Below are 17,423 nucleotides of genomic sequence, written 5' to 3' on the forward strand. Positions count from 1 at the left end.
CAAAGTGGTTGTTAGACCATAAATTACAAGAGATGGGACTGAAGGAAGCAAGCCATCTTTTGTGTATGCCCTCACTTTGGCACCAAGCAGCTCTTTGACTTTCAGAGACTCAAGTGTTCGGTCTGCATGAGCCTCTCGGTACAGATGCTGCTCATTTTGTTTGTCAGTGAATAGGTGAAAGCATCCAAAAGCACCAGTGCCAAATTCTCCAGTGCCCGGGTATTATCTGCACAGAGCTGCTGTGTCTAGGCAAAGCTGGTATTTATAAGGGCTCTGGGGTGGTGAAGAAATTAGGCAGCCTGTGTAAGGGAGAAGATGTTTTAGGCCATAAAGGGGGATTGATTTGTGGTTATTATTGCTGCCTTTGATCTGCCAACAGGGATCTGAAACTAATCCACCAGAGCAGCACAACCCTGATATATAGTGCCAGATGGAGATGCCAGAATAGGTTACTCCCGCTGTCTTTGATGCTGCCTTATCATGAAATGATAAAACAGGTAGACAAAGCGAGTAAAGGTTAGGAGAGTGTGCACTGAAGGAAGACAGCTGGCTGTGCAAAGTGGCTGCCAGTTGTTAGAGCCACTGCAGGATCAATTAGCCACTCCCAGCGTTATCCTAACCCGATGAAAGACTGGCAGAGCTGACCGTACAGAGCTGCTGCTTGGGATACAGCATTTAACATCCACAGAAGTGAAAAACAGTGCTTTGTGTAAGGACTTTATTCACTGTGAGTTCATGCTCCACCTATGAAGTGAATCAAAAATAAATCTTACTTTATAACTTTGTGCGGTAAGCAGTGACTGTGGCACAGCTGCTGAGATGTTGGTGGGGTCTTAGCACTTCTGATTTCATTTTGTTTAGGCATTCGAGCAATTTGGGGCTTAGTAACACTATTAGTTCTCCATAGATCTCACGGTGATGTCAGTCAGCATGCCCATTGCATAAGAAGAGTTTTATATAGATGTTGGATCGATTGGCAGGGAGTTGTCGATAAATGTATCTCCCAGACACTGTGCAATTGACAGGCTAATGAAGTGCTTTCGCAGCGACAGAGAGCTGTTGACAAATCTTTTTCTGCTTTGCTTTCTCCATTTCTGCCCTGGCATTTCTCATAAATCTGCTCCATGCCACAAGCTGAGGAGAAACCAGGATGGTTTCGCAAGGGGGGACCCATTTGCTACCCTGTGTGCTTAGAGTTGGATTTTGCAAGCATGTTATTAGCCTGAGTGGCGGGGAAGCAAAAAGAAAGGACAACAGTCAGTCAAAGGATCACGTTTGCCCTCTCTGCAATGTGTTTTCCAGCATGTTTCCAAGAAGATGCAGAGCAGGTTTGTTGCTCCCCATTGCTGCCCTCTTTCTGCCTTTCATTTTTGCCGTGCCATGTACATTGATTCACTGCAAACAGTTCCAGCGCTGTGCTCCTTTTCCCCTAGCCCAGAAGCAGATGGAACCTCTGGCTTATTTTGCACCACTCGTTAAGGCTCCTGTGGGTGCCTTTTGCAAATGTCTGATGACCAAGCAAAGTCGTTCCTGGCCTTTTAAGTAAAAGTTCCATATTTGTTCCTGTAACTCACTGCCATACGTAAGCACCTACAATTTAGGAGGAGTGCTGCCTACCTACAGCAAGAAGATGTTCAGCAAAACCCATGCATAAGCCTACCTTCCTTGTAAGAGAGGCTATTTTGGTTAATGTGTGCAGTAAGGAACTCGGAGTGACTCACTGGCACTAGCTGTTACAAACAGTTGATGAGAAGACATCATTTTCACTCCAGTGCTCATAACCAGCCTAGATGTTCTTCGTATGTTGCTGTGTAGTCTGGGGCTTGTGAGCTGTACTGCAAGCACAATTTGCCTATTTGCTTGCATCGAAAGGCTTCATAATAATGGCTGTGAGTAGATGATTTAAATAATGAAGAACATGTGGTTTGACTGGCATCATAAAGCAGTGTTTGGTTTTGCACTGTTTCAAAGATACGCCTCAGTTACTAACACTAATTACAACGCAGATTATGCCAAAACCTCTGTTGTGATTCCTAGCCATGAATAACCTAAAGATCTGTGCGCTTCCCAAGCTCAGTGGAGGGCTAAAATACAAAATGTGATTTTCAGATGAGAATATCTCACAGGAAAGCCTGTGCTGTGCAGCATGCACTAGCAGACTTTCAGTTTTTGTCTACAGCATGCGTGGCATTAAGGGCGAAACCTTGCACCCACTGAAATCAGAAGCAGAAAGTGTTGTTTTTCTTGAAATCAAAATCAGGCCGGCTGCATGTTGCTGTTTCATTTTAGTGAACATCAAGGAAGAAAGGAGACCTTCAGAAGGCTCCGCGTTCTTCCTGCTGTGGGCCTTGAAATAGCCTGAAGGCAGCTCAGGAAGCCATGCAGGCTTTGTGATGCCAGGACTTACTCTTTCATGTCCATTGCTGTCGTTTTCAAAGAAGGATTTTTTTAAAAGGTGTGACTGGTGCATTCCAGAGCGGTGGGCACCTTCTGGCTTTGCCAGAAGCCAACGTGAAAATCTGCAGGAGCAGGGAGGATTCACACAGCCAGTGAGACTTCGTGTCTCACCCAGCACTGCGGTATACAAATCAAAGGAAAATATTGCCATCAGGAAAAAATGAGTATATTGCAATTTGTTTCTAGTAGTCAGAAGGAAGCCCAGCCCTTCCCTCAAGGTGTTAATGGCATGAAAACATATTCTGCGATTCTCCTGTTGTTTCAGAACCACCTCCAACTGCAGATAAGTTTGTTTCACAGAACAGAGCTTGAAGAAGGAGGACAAGCTAAAAAAGAAATGGTAAATATTCAAACAAATGTTCATGTCGTGTTGCCTCAGGAGCTGGTTCAGTTTGCTGATGGCTCAGTTTTAGTATGGTCTGAGTAATGAAGAGCTGACTAGTGAGCCTAGTTTGGTGTAATTCCCTGAGTACTCTTGAAGCATAACAAACCCAGAAAGACTGTAATGAAAAATAATAGAGAGGCAGCTGGGGGCTTCACTTATGATCTCTGCTCATTACACTAAGCGACATTTTCATTGCAGTGTTACCATAAAGATTATTGGCTGCCACATAGCACCGGTCCCACCTGAAAAGATTCTGGAATAGCTTTGTCTGCACAGTAATAACCATGGAAAAACACCAAAGATTTGCTTGGTACCCAAAAATTGTTTGCCAAGTTCTAATGGATGTTCAAAATTGGCTGGCAAATGGGGTGAATGCTCTCTGTCCTCTTATTACATGGTATCTGTGTGACCACCTTTGATCTTCTGCCATAGATGTACAACTGGAAAACCAGTGTGTTCTTAATTTTTGCATGAATAGTGAAAATGATTTTGAAACTGGCTTTGAATCTCCTTGCTCCTCCACATGTCTGTGGACCTGTCTGAGCACAACTTGTCAGAGTGTCTGGAAGATCAATGTCGTTGGTGTGCTTGTGCCAGCATTGGCCGAGGGAGTTGAAAAGGGTGGTATTTGGCAACTGGGAAGAGATTTCGTGAGGAAGAGGGCAAAATTCAGTTTACATTGGCCTGTTATGCATGTTCAAAAATTCAATCCAGGAAGGCTCCCCTGGAGCAGCCTTTCTGGAAGATGCTTCTAACGTGAGATGAACAAAGCCAACTCAGGTGTGTGAATGAAACTGGGTTGTCTGTGATGTGCAGCACTTCACACATGGGAATAAAATGGTCCTTTGTACTTCCGTGCTTTACTCATTTCCTTTGTGATGGTCTCAAAAGGAAGTGTTTCCTAATTTCTTCACCTTTTTTCGAGTGGTGCTTTTGAGCAGCTGAACCCAGGGTCCTGAAGGAGCCAGGGGATTCATGCACCAGTGGCAGTGAGAAGCTACTCCTTATCCTTCTTCCCTGCCAGTAGCAAGGCAAAGCACAAAATTGGAACATGTACATGTACAAATAGTGTACAGATGTGGCCTGCCATGAACACACACAAACCTAGAGTGGACAAGCAACAGCCTAACATACGGATTAATGCTCAGGGAAAACCCTCTTTCAGGAATCGTTCTGGTATCAGGCTCCCTACATCTTGGTCTTTAACGTGTCAGGTCCCAGACCCAGTGAGTCCACCATCCAGACGCCTGAAGTTTGCTGATGGGCCTCACATGTGCACTCTCAGAAAGAATGCTTGCACAGAAAATAGTTAGAAACAGTTTAGGTAGGACAAAGTGGAAGTGATTTGATGCTGGGCTTAGCTGAAGAAGCGTGCTGACCGGCCTCCTGCTTATGTGTCATTAGCCTACTTTATTCGCCACCCGGACCCTGATGCATTTTCCTGCACTTGCTCTCTGCCATCTATCTTGATTCCTCTCTCCCACTCTCTTGGCCCTTCCCTTAAACATCTCACAAGTCCTGTATAATCCTTAAATCTCTCTGCTCAGTCCCCAAACTCCCTCCTATGCCACCTTTGCACAATCTTTCTAGAGCTTGCATGGCGCTCCGGAAAGAGTTTCTTGCATGGACCCACCTGAGTGGGTTGTGCAGCGGGACCATGGCTTAGTCCTTCACCTTTCAGGGTCTCGGGAGTAGTGGGTCAGGGGGACTAGATTGCCCAAGGTCATCACTGTGGAGTCTTTTGAGTCTATTTTGAGTTGTCTCACCCTGGGAGAGGTGCCTGAGCCAGCCCAGTAGAGCAGGGCAGCAATGCAAGCCCTGCCTATGGAGAAATGTGGTCCCGTCTTCTCCCTGCTACTGCCAGAGAAATCAGCCGTCCTCAGCGTGCAGCTGAGCAGGCTCAGGTTAACTCAGACACTTCAGTATTTGCTTAAAAAAAGAATGAAAAAAAGACTGTGTATCAGTATTTCCCCAGAGTCCCTGTTCTCTCCGTGTTATTGGTACAATTTGTCTGGTTACTGGGGAAAAACTGTGTACCTGCCAGACACAGAGTAACTTAGAGAAAGTTCCTTGGTTTGCACTTCGCTATTTTTACCCTGTTTTCCTTTTTTTTAATGTTAATTAGATGCACAGCAAAATGCATGTAGTAAATCAATAATAAAGATTATATAAGGAGATATAACTGAGCAGCAAGTCCCTTGCCGTAGCAGTCAAAAAGGAAAATGAGCACTGCTTTCCGTAAGCCCAGAGGATGCCATGTGGACAACAGCATTAAAATAACGGAGTGAAGAAGGCCGCCTTGAGGATGGCTCAAGGAAGCTGACTGTGCTGCAAGCCGCTGTGTTTTCTGCCCCCCCCCGTTCTCTGCCTCTCTGGGGTTAATTTGCAAGCAGGCAGGTGGCCACAAATACAGACCCAGAAACACAGTTTGGTGAAAAGGAGCCAACTTGGTTTATCTACTACATGCTCAAGGTGTTACAGATACGTAAACGCAAGGGTAGTGATGATACACGTGACTTCAGTAAACAAGACACGCTTATTTCTCACATGAATTGTCTTTTTCCTTCTTGCTGATTTGTTTTTCTCTGTAGCCACCTGTCTTGGCTTTTGCCAAAGAAGCTGATCCTGCTCACACAGATTCTGCGGCTCTTGGTTCCTTTTAATTCATTAGATAGAGGGTGTCCTTTGTTCTACTGGGTGCCTTGGTCCTCAGGGTTTGCAGCTGATGGCTTTTTCTGGCGCACTAAATTGTTTCTTTCTGGTCGTAGGTAGGTGGGAAAGGGCCCCTTGATCTGTGAAAAGAAAACATGGGGGAAAAGTTTCCATTGAGGCCAGTGGGAATTCTCAGCCATGGGGTTGGGCTCTGACCTGTGCAGTTTCTCCATGCCTGGGGTGGATCCAGGGAGTGGTCTGCTCACTGATCCATCTGAAAGGGAGTGTGAGAAGGTAGATCAGCCCTCACAGGTGCGTGTGAATCCCTGGTGAGAAATTCTGTGTAACTGAGTGTGATAGGACCTTATCCACATGCAGAAACAAATTAGTTTTCCCTTCATAGAACTTTAGAATGGTTTGTATGGGAAGGGAACTGAAAGACTGCCCAGTTCCAACCCCCTGCCATGGGCAGGGACACCTCTCACAAGACCAGGCTGCCCAAAGCCCCATCCAGCCTGGCCTTGAACATCTCCAGGGATGGGGTATCCACAGCTTCTCTGGGCTGCTTGTGCCAGTGCCTCACCACCCTCTGAGTGAAGAATTTCTTCCTAATGCCTGATCTAAACCTAACCTTTTTTTAGCTTAAAACCATTCTACCACCTTCTATCACTACACTCCTGGACAAAGAGCCCCTCCCCAGCTTCCCTGTAGTTCCCCTTTAGGTACTCGAAGGCCACTATAAGATCTCATAGGAGAGGTGCTCCAGCCCCCTGGTCACCCTTGTGGTCCACCTCTGGACTCACTCCAACAGCTCCATGCCGTCCTTGTGCTGTGGCCCCAGAGCTGAACGCAGGGCTCCAGGTGGGGTCTCACAAGAGCAGAGGGGCAGAATCCCCTCCCTCACCCTGCTGGCCACACTGCTTCTGATGCAGCCCAGGATACAGCTGGCTTTGTGGGCTTCAAGTGCATGTTGCCAGATCATGGTGAGCTTCTCATCCACCAACACCTCCAGGTCCTTCTCCTCAGGGCTGCTCTCAACCTGTTCTTCACCCAGCCTGTATTTGTGCTTGGGATTGCCCTGGCCCAGGTGCAGGACCTTGCAGTTGGCCTTGTTGAACCTCATGAGGCTCTCACAGGCCCACCTCTCAGGCCTGTTCAGGTCCCTCTGAATGGCATCCCTTCCCTCCAGCGTGTCCCTCCTTGGTTTCTTCAGGCTGCCATTTAATTCTTCTGGGCTAGGTGGTTTTTTGTTCACTTCTTTTGTTTTATCAACTTAATAGAGTCTGTAAATGAAATCTTTGTGTTTATCTTGTTTTTTAAAGGTACAAATATAGGTACATCCTCTTTGCATGTGTGGCCTGGGTCCATGGTGGACCCTTTTGTATGCCTCTGTGGTTTTGTGTGAAGGCTGAGATACTCATTGCTCAGCTCACTGGGTGTTCAGTAGGTCCAGTTTTCAGAAGACAGATGCCCATGATCCATGTGCTTTTGAAAAAAAATCTCTGTGCCAAAAGCCACAGCTCCTGTAAGGTCTTTCAAGCTGGATGTGCAAAGTCATTATCCAATTTTGCAAATCTTGGCCTGTACATTTTCTTTTAAAACAGATTTTTTTTTGCAAGATTTCTGTGAGCTTCCAGCTGTGCTCCTGTAACAAGCCTCTCATTTAAGGTACTCATTTCAGAAGGCTGTTGGCCTCAGAGAATATAAGGAGATGGCTTTCTTTTATTACTGTATATTAATTAAAGAAATGCCTGGCACATACTTGGAATTCCTTTTTTGGGGAAAAAAAAAGTTCTTCTTAACATTCAGGAGTTCGAGGAAGTCGGGATTAAATTAACCATTTTAAGAGCTGATGTCTGGCAGAATTAAGATCATCTGCAACTGCCAGCCCTATGGGAGAGCAGATGTTTATAAATCATAATTACTTCAGCTCAAGTCTCCCCACACATATTTCTCACCTGATTTGTCTCCTTATATGACTGACTGGAGCATGTTCCCTCCACAGCTGCAGTTCGGGCTGTTGAGTGCTTGTGGTGGGACTGGAGGTGCTGTTGTGAGGAGCACCACGGGGAGCTCCTCAGCTCAGGGCAGGAGTCCATCAGGGTCTGTCTCTGACAGTAACCCCCAGGGAAGGAGCATCAGAAACGTGCCAAGTAGAGACTCATTCTGTTCATCAGGTACAGCAAGCAGAAAGGGGAGATATTGGGGTGGAGAGATCTGGCAGAAGGTTGCCCTGTGGGATGAATGGTCAAGTGGAAGGACGGCGGGGCTGGCCGGTGAGAGACACACGGGGTGGATGGGCACGTTCTACACAGGTCAGTGTAGAGACAGTGAGCCCCAGGACAATTTTGGCTGAGTACTTTCTTGCTTATTGCGATTTGGAGTGTTTTTAGGCAGGAATTCGCAATAAGTCAATGTTGGACTGTGTGACTCAGCCGAGTCTCTAAAGCAACGCAGCTGACAGCTTGTGAGTGTGTGCAAAGTGGGAAAAGAGAGGGAGTGGTTTCTCTGGGCGGACTTCATCTAGCATTTTAAAATACCTAAATGTGAGCGTCTGCGTGTCAGCTGGCTGCCCACTGTCCACCGTAGACAGTGGAGATCTGTAACAGCATGTAGCAGCTGAGCATCGCGCCGCAGACCCTTGTGTTTGGTCAGCTGGAGAGCTCTCAGCCCTGCTGGCTGTATTAGCAAGGTCTCCGCTGAGTACCACACGGGCTTGGGCAGCTGGCTCTCCACTCATCCTAAATCCTCTCCTTTTCTGAATCATGTTCCAAAAAATGAAACTAGCTACAAACTAGAGCTTCCCCTGCCTGAAGAGTTTGGGTGCTGGACAGGACAGAATAACCTGTGCTGGGGTGGCCAGGTACCTGCGGAGTGTCTCTGTGTGAAGGTAGCAGAGGAGGACCCGAGAGAGCCTTGGGATTCCCAGTGCTTGGCCTGCTGATGCACAAAGTCTCCTTGAAAGGCAACATGCAGGGGCACAGGGGAAGGTGGTGCCAGCTCCACCTCTGCAGGAACTTTGGGTTGTAACGATTATTGGGCCAGGTGGAGGGTACAGGGCAGTATCACAGAGGAGTGTCATAGGGCTGTGGGGTGTCAAGGTTCGAGGAAGTTTAAAATGTTAGGGGTACCTGAGTGAGAGTGGGGAGTGTAGGAAGACAAAGCATTCCAGATCTGGGAATACTGGCCCAGTTTTACAGCGTTTTAAGAACGGCAGGCTGAATAGCCCAGGCACTCACCCAGCAGCAGGCAAGGGGAAGCACCAGCACCTGCCCTGTTCAGCAGCACTGCCTGAATTTCTGAGTGTGAAGAAGAAGAAGCTGGTACACAAGCAGATGACAGGCAAAATCCAATTTTTTATGAAGAAGTTTGCAGAGAGCTTCAGATGATGAACATCTCTGACACTATTGCCATCTGCTCTCAGAGCACTCGCAAACAAGGGGCAAAAAATTAGCTGAATAAAATGAGTCACTCGTGTCTGTGCTTCCTTATTAAGAATCCTAAAGCTGCCGCTTGCCATCCGAGTGTGCAAGGAAACCAGATATTTGTATCACTTACCCATGTAATGTTTCTCTTAATATAAATCATTTGCCTTACATCACAGAACAAAAATAAGTTATTGGTAAGCTACCAAAATAATACAATACTTGCAAAGTAAGTTTCACACAGACACAAACCTGTTTTCTCTCATGGGCACGTCACTGGCAAATTAAACGCCTGTATCTGTCTCTATCCTGGGAGAACACGTGGCTGGAGAAGGGAACGTGTCAGCAGCTCCCACAGGAGAAAAGGCCAGGCTCAGTCACACAGCGGACGTACCAGAGGAGCAATAAGCCGTGCAAAAACTGCCTGGGCAAAGGCATCTTGCAGTAAGTGCTTGAGAGTTAAAACTAATGCAGGCTAAGCAGCATGTGTCAGCCTGACAATACTTCTTTCAGACTTTGGTCTCTCATGGTATCATTGCTGGTTTATCCTTTCCCCTCTCTTGGTTCAGCACATGAGCCTGGGTTCTGTTCTGTGGAGCTCACTGGAAATGTCCATGGCAGAAAAAATGCCTGATTTTGAAAAATTGAGCAGCACTGGGATCTCTCATGTATGTTTCTCAGATATCTGAAAACAATATCTCTCCAGGATCATATCTGTCTATGCCTGTCCTTTTTATTCTGCATACTCACCCCTTATGTCTATTACAGACAGAGAGAGCGATGTATTTTTGTGGCTAGTTCTTGAAATCCTATTTCAAAATGCTTAAACTCAAGAAAGCCAATGTGTGCATCCAGCGCATTACACCAGTTCACTAGTTCACATGAGTTCACTCTTTTCATCTGTGGGAGAACGTAGCCTTCAGCTAGTGAGTGTCACGTTGTGCAAGAGAGAAAAATTGGAGAAAATTGTGCTGAGGGGGATTTTTGAAAATGACTCTTTTTCAACTTAGTGAATTTTAAATTCAGAGATTTCGGTAGCAAGATTTTTTGTATGCTTTCAAGCTGCAAGGCTTCGTGCCTGGGCTTATACTGTAAATTGCAACATTTAGCAATTTGTAGTTTAATTTAGAAGGATCACCTACTTTCCTAAGTGTTTAAGTAATGTGGCAGTCTGTGGTTATTGATTCTCTCTGAATTTATTACAAGAAAGCTGTATTCACTCTCTCCCCTTGGGAATGCCCCTCCTGAACTGCATGCTTGCTAGTGACAGCTTAGACCCCTGATACATAACCAAAGACCTTGCCTAATATCCTTGCAACTGCTCAGGGAATTTTTATTAAGTAAAAGCATCATTAAAGTCGACAGAATGATGAAGTTTAATGAGCATCTTTCTCACTTGATATTGTTAGTTTTGCTGCAGCAGCCATAGTGGTCTCATTTGTTACTTCCAGTGGGGCAGATAGAAAACGCAGGGAGAATTCATTTGTGTTTATATTTGCATACAAAGAAACATTTATGTTCATGAGACATGTTCGCTTTGAAAAATGTATGCAAGGAAAGAAAGCAACTGGAAATACCTCTTTGAGGGTTTTCTGAAATTTCTGTCTTGCATTTCATCTCGCCTTTCACTTTCACATAATGAGAAGGCTGCATGCAATGCTGTAGCTGCTAAGTCTACAAAGGGTCGACGGTTTGTGAGCTGTGATTATGATAACTAGCTCCTGACTTGCTGCAGACTGCAAGTATCTCAAGTATTTATTTGCAGTCTGGATTTTACTCCTCAGCCCAGGCTTTGGGCTGAGAGGTGTGCGTAGTGTTCTGCCTGGAGCTATACCACGAACCAGTCATGTTCCAAATATCAGGCGTGAAGGCGCCTGCCGTGTATTATCAGTACTTACCTCACAAATCTGCCTTAAAACAGTAAGAACAATTAATCTTAGTATGCTGTCCCTGTTTATTGAGGCCATCTGCCCTTGCTGAGGGTCTTGCCATGCAAGCAGCTATGTCGAGGTTCCACCACGCAGTAAATTGCCACCCACCAGCTGAGCAGCGAGGCTGTCTGCGGGCATGTTTTAAACTGACCCATGGTGCCGAGGACAGCATGCGAGTGCCTCAGCCCAACGTGTTTGACTTCACGGTGATGGCAGAGCAGGAGCATGCACCCAGCCACTACAGCTTGGCTGACAGACGGTGACTTACAAGCTGTGCTTTCCACGGCTGCATCCTTCCAGCAGGTATCGAAGTCATTAAGGACTGTTTGTGTGAGCTCCACGTCTGTTATAGCCAAAGGGTTTTAGGTTCTTGTGCAATTCGGGTAGTTGCTTCTCCATGTGGATCAGTTCAATTAGGGCTGGTTGGTTTTGTTGTTGTTTTTCTGTTGTATTTTTGTTTTCCTCGGGAGCTATAGAAGTAGTGTCTGTCATTGTACCAGAAGTTCATTGAAAATCCGGAATTCTCTTTTCCCTCGTGTAACAGAAGGCAAATTCTGTCCCAGAGGCATTATCACAGTCATTATTGTATTTAAATGTTGTTGTGACACCATATGTCTCCTTGTATTTGATGTGTGCAAACACAAGAGAGAGAGTCCCTGTCTGTGAAGGCTTATATAATCTAAATACGTCTGATCCTTGCTCTTTGCATAGCAGACTACTATGATAGATTGTAATGCATTTATCTTCAGCCGAGACAGCAACGTGCAGCTGAAACTTACTTGAAATTTTGCCAGAGAAACCTAAGTAGATTTGTTTGATTGGTTTATTTCAAACCCAATAATTACTCTTCTGGATGAAGTTTTGGTGCCCATGCCCACAAAGTGGTTGGACATGAGAATAAGGCAAAAGAACGTAAAAGTGCTGCAGGTTCCTGCAGCTCACACAGATCTACTAATACAAACGTAGTATTTGCACGGTGATAGGGAGGGAAGTGCCAAAGCACCAGCAGCACTGAATATTGTAAAGGAGCAAATATCAAAGAAAAACTGCTACCAGAACTACTTACAGGTATATTGGGATTTTTACTACTTAACGCATGAAGTGGCTGCTGGACCTCATTCTCCAGTCAAAAGACATTTCCCAAGTAGACTTGCCAGCACTCCACAGTTGATTCAAAATTGCCAGTATTCGGTTCTACCACTTCAAAAGATGCATGTAGTCAGTAGAAGTCCCACCACACCCTCCCTTTTCAGAAGTAGTTCACTAAATCAGAGCTCTGCCAGTCCACAAGCTTTAAAATTTGCACTGAGAAAGCAGAAAATGAGAGACAGAGTGAATGCCAAAAGTGTTGACTGAGTGGGAAATTCATATGACGTTTCCAAAGCAAAAAAAGTGGAGCCTTAACCAAAAAAGGGGCATATAACACAGTGAAAAACACATGGAAGCCATTCTAGTCCTCTCTGGGTTGGCTCTAACAGGAAGCTGTGGGCAACAGTATGCTGAAGACATCGGAATGTTTTTGTGTGTGCACGCTCAAATAAAATGGATGAGTGGATTCTCTGTTAATTCAGTGCTTAAAGTCCCAAGTGGGGACTTTTATTTATAGGAAAAAACTCACATTCCACTCCAATGTAATAAGGTTTAGTGGGTAACATTGGTGGTAGGGAGATGCTTGGACCAGATGATCTTGGAGGTCTTTTCGAACCTTAATGATTCTGTGATTATTTTTCCAGAGCCCAAAAAAACAACTTGAATGTTAATTTATTATTTAACTAACTCTTGGTGTTCACACAGTAGAAGCATCTATTTCCATTTTTCTATTGCTGGCTTCTCAGAGTTAGGAAATTATTGCTGACAGTGGCTCAAATGCTGTGCTGCTTATCATTGAGAAAAAGATGCTTCTTGTCCCCTGACTCTTTCTACCTTGGATCGTTTTTTGATGAGACAGCCTCCTTGAATGACAGCGAAAATATTTCCGTGCTTTCCAACAACGATAGTATTTCCTCATACCAAAACATCCCCTTCCATATCTTCCCTCTCTCATCTCACTTAATGCCTTCCAAGATGGGACAGGTATTTAGGATGGACATTTGATTAGTACATGTGCTGTGCTGGGATAAAATACAGCCTCTGCTGTTGGGGCTGTATATCTTATGAAAATGAAAATAGGTGTATTGAAGCGAACAGTCAGCACGCAGTTATCACAGGCATTCAGGGCTCTCTCTGCATCTGTCAGGAAATTTCTCGTTGACAGTAGGTGATGGCACACATAACATTTTGGTAAGGTGAAATCGTGGCTTAGTTTACAGCTGCATTTTCTTTGCATGGGGCTGTTCTGGGTAGAGTACACTTTGACAGCAGCCCGTTTAGCAGCATGATGTAAAGCCGCAGCTGCTGAGGTGAAAACAAGTGCTACTTCTCCTCAGTGCTCTAGGAGAAGCTCTAATCCCATTCTGCAATCCAGCAAACCCAGGGCTGAAGTATCCTCCAGGTACCGTGAAATACTAAAGCCGAGGGCAGGTGGTAGGTTTAACCTCCCAGCTTCAGTATGCCTTAGCTGAAATCTCTCTGTACCTGCCATAAATAGCCCCTCCAGAGCCGTGCTGCTGTATGCACGGTGACTCAAGGTACCTCTGTTTGGATCCTTGTTCAATGTCTCTTGCGTACAGTTGACCAAGGCCTTTGCCAGGTCATGTCTGAGAAGCAAGGCCAATCCCCTGCTGCTGAGTTTCAGCCTGCAGTGTTGAAGAGGTGACTTTATGTAAAGAGTCACTTTATCTCCGAGACGCCCACTCGGGCCGGTAGCCATGGCAGAGCTGTGTATCAGGTCATGCTCTCTGGACAAGCAGGAGCAATTCATGAGAAACTAACTCAGTCCTGATGTGACTAAGCAAAAGCAGTGAAAGGATCTGTAGCCGGTCCTTGTTTGCCACAAGGGCTGGACAGACGTGCGAGCTCTACACATGGACTTCAGCAACAGTGCGCAATGAACCAGGGCAGCTCGCCTCCTGAGGGGAGCTGGGGCCTCCGTGGTGCTGCAGATACCCAGAAAGGCAGGGCCCAGCTTCTGTAGCGACAGCGCTGACTGACTGCGCTCCTGCACGTCCAGAGGCAGTTTTGGGAAGAGTTGCTTGGCCCAAAGCCCTTAGGCCTGTTGTGTTTCTTGAGAAATGTCACCAGAAGGTGGAGGGGCAGTGACACAGGGAGGGGCAGCGACACAGCGCTGTTACCTTTTCAGTAGCAGAATTCCTGTCAGGTTTTAGACATCCATGTCCAACCTACTGGCAATACTGTGGGATCAGAGCGGACGCCCACCAGCATGAAGCTGAAGCATTAGCAGGGGGACATCTTTCAGAGGGGTTCAGTATTTGTGTCAACATCGCTGGTGTTTATACAGCTGAATGAGCAGAAACAAAGCTCAGCTCTGTTCCCTTTAGATACACTGACACCCCTGCAAAGTACATCTTCAAAAAGCACTCTGTGTCAATATGGGAAGTTAAGTTTGAGCTGTGTTTATTTTTGGTACATTTTTAATTTAGTTTAATCAGGATTACTCATAAATTATCTATTAATTACTATGTGATATTTAGCAAGATCCTCTCAGCCATGTAGTCTGTTTAGTGTTGCTGTGAATGCTAGCTGTCTTAATTGTAGGATACTTTGTCAACATTTAATCAGTGGTACTTACTAATGTGGCAGTGATGTGTTGGTAGCTGTCCCAGTACTATCAATCATCTGTGAGCAGCAAAGAAGGCTGTGACACCATTGCTCTCTGTCACATTATCAAGCCCTTGGGTTTTCTAGTTAGGGATGATGCTCACTTTGCTCTAAGTGGGCACTCTATCTCTCCAGCTCAACCCAATTTTTGTCATTGTCGACTCGAATACGCATCCTCACAGCCCTCTGAGCCTTGATTCCCTAACTGCAGAGTAAAGGTTGCTAGTTTCTGAAGGCAAAACTGATTGCTCCTTCACTGCTCCAAAGGCCTGCTCTTCACGGTGTTACTCCAAGTCACAAAAAATCAGTAACGTGGACTGCAACATGACTTTTAATAGAAAAATGAGTGTGTTGAGACAAAATAAATGTAATGACCTTCCTTTTTTTTTTTTATATATCTAGTAACCAGCTGTGTTGTTTAACATGCTGCAGATTAAAAGCATTTAATGGTTGTATCACAAATATTCTTTGTCTTATTTCCTTACAGTCTTTATGGCAGACACATGCAGGCAAACCCTGAACCTCCAAAGAAGAACAATGACAAGTCGAAGAAGATCAGTCGTAAGCCTCTGGCAGCCAAGAACAAATAAGTCCCCAGCTTGTGCCTTTGTTTTTATATCTTTTATATCTCTTTTGCATGTGCCTATGATATTCCAACACATTTCCTATAACTTATATCTTAAGGAAGCAGAGACTAGAGTTAAAGGCCATTTACTATGTGTGCTGCTTTAGAAGATTCTGCTTAAGGAATACAAAATTACACACTCTCCTAATTATGGTCACATTTATGTAGCCATTTAATATATCACTGTCAAACACATTTTAGCTTTTCTATTTATATGTACATTAATGTCCTCTGTTCACATGTATCACACCCTATTAATATCAGGTTTTTTGCACTTACACAATAATAAATTTCATATATTATTACATATGATTTTAATAAAAGCCACTATTTGTCTTGTGTTTTTATTTCTGTGGTAGAACTTCTGAATAGTGATATTCTTGAAGAACATAAGTGTCCAGTTTCCTGCAATGTGTTAATTTCTTTTGTAGGAATGTGATAGCATTTTGTCTGATACAAGTTGGTTAAAATGTAAAGCATTCTGCTCAAGAGTGAAAATTTTTAATCAGTTTCTGTTTCTCTTTTACATTGCTGTGTCCTGCTTTTTTGCCTTGAAGGTTATTTTGAAATCAGGGAGTAGGGGAGGGGAGAGAGGAAAGAAAAAAAATATATATCTGTGCAAAGAGCTGCCAGTTGCCAGCCTCAATTTGGGGAAAGAGAGCTTTCTCATTTGAAGAAAGTGGTATTTCTGCCAATTTTTTAAAGTGATTTTTTTTAAGCAGAAAACCCAAATAATGTATTTAATCTCTGCCATGAAAATGCTTGTATTGAAGAGGTGTTCCAAATGGCTGTTGAAAATGCCACAGGTGCTATATTTATCTGTACAAAGCCCGCACCACAACCAAGCTCAGAAGCCGCAGGTTGTAAAGTGATTAAACAACAAATTGTTTAACATCTGAAGTAGCTTCAGGTCTTATCAGTGGGAGGAAAAAACAATAATACAGGCAGTGATTTCCAAACAGTTTTAGTCTTGCAAGAGCAAAAGCTAACCAGGAAACTCAAGGAGCAAGAACAGGTATTCATAACAAGATAGGCCGAGTCAGGACCTTCCTGCTCCTGATTTCCACTTTCATGGATTTCATACCTGAGCAACGCAACCTATTGCTGAGTTTCTGGTGCTGTCCAGTCAGCAAGGCAGGAAATATGCCCAGACTGCAGTTGTATTAAATAAAAGATGAAAAGGTATTAAATATCTCGTGATAGAAATGACACATTCTATAAAAGCCATCTTGTATCTAAAGACTCTCATCACCAGCAGCCTCTTGATCGTGTTTAGGATTACCCCAGCGTCTAAGTAATAAATGGTTGACTTAGTTTGGGAATAAATGTATTGATATATATTTTGCAACAGATTTTTTGAATTGGCAAGCAGGGATAGGAAGTTGGCTTCAAGCTTTAGACTCATTTTGAGTGGTCTTTGGTACTTCAGAATAATGAGGCAGTCTTGATAGGCAGATGGAAAGCGGTGAAAATGATAGACTTGTCAGGAACAGTCAATTTTATCTATTGCAAGCTCTGCAGAGGATTTTCCAAACCTCATAAGTGATCTGTCTGGGGGAACAGCTCCAAATGAAACAGGCCCGCTGAGGTGCTGGGTTGGGGGCACATTACCAATCCGCAACCAGAACCGGCCAGCTGCTAGAACGCACACAATTCAATCTAGACGTTGGCATTAAAACATGAGGGTCTCTAATGACAATCACACTCGCGCTACAAAAAGCCTTGAAGAAATGTCAGTGAAATGTCAGAAGATCCCAAAACTCCTATTGCAAATTCCTTTTGGAACAAAATAAATAGCAAAGGCACGCCTATTGGGAAGGGATGGAGTGGCTCTAGACCCTTCCTCCAGCATCCTTTCTTTACGCTGTGCCCTTGGGGGTGGCAGTGGCCACAAGGCTGGCCTGGCAGCTGTCTGCAGCTGTGGCTGGATCCCTGCTTTCAGGCTGGAAGAAGTTGTATGTGTGCTCACTTCATGGCCCTGAGCACGCCGCCATGCTTGGGCGGAGGACCATGGCCAAGGGCAGGGCTTGGTGCAGGTGCAGCTGAGCCCCGAGTGACAGCAGGAGCACCTCACCCGGGGCTGGTGCTGTGCTGGCATCTCTCTACGTCTGCCTGGGTGCTGCCTTCTGGCTCCTTTGGTTGGAATGGGAATGGGGCTGGAATTAGCCATGGCCATGAGGTACCCCAGGGTGCCTCCAGCACCTCCTCGGGGTTAAAGGGAGGAGCTGGTA

The 17,423-nt window shown here is 45.0% G+C and overlaps 1 protein-coding gene across 3 annotated transcripts in view; it reads left to right on the forward strand.

Annotated features, from left to right (window-relative positions):
* The window catches only part of RSU1 (Ras suppressor protein 1), a 96,752-nt gene extending 81,233 nt beyond the window's left edge, over positions 1-15,519 (forward strand). For all 3 annotated transcript variants that reach the window (XM_082753208.1, XM_082753210.1, XM_082753209.1), the window contains exon 9: positions 15,055-15,519. In XM_082753208.1, coding sequence (XP_082609334.1) covers positions 15,055-15,157 — 103 coding nt within the window. In that variant the 3' untranslated portion in view covers positions 15,158-15,519. The remainder of the gene's footprint in view (positions 1-15,054) is intronic.
* The last annotated feature ends 1,904 nt before the right edge of the window (positions 15,520-17,423 follow it).

Source organism: Aythya marila (genome assembly GCF_965140915.1).
Source record: "Aythya marila genome assembly, chromosome: 2".
NCBI lineage: Eukaryota > Metazoa > Chordata > Aves > Anseriformes > Anatidae > Aythya > Aythya marila.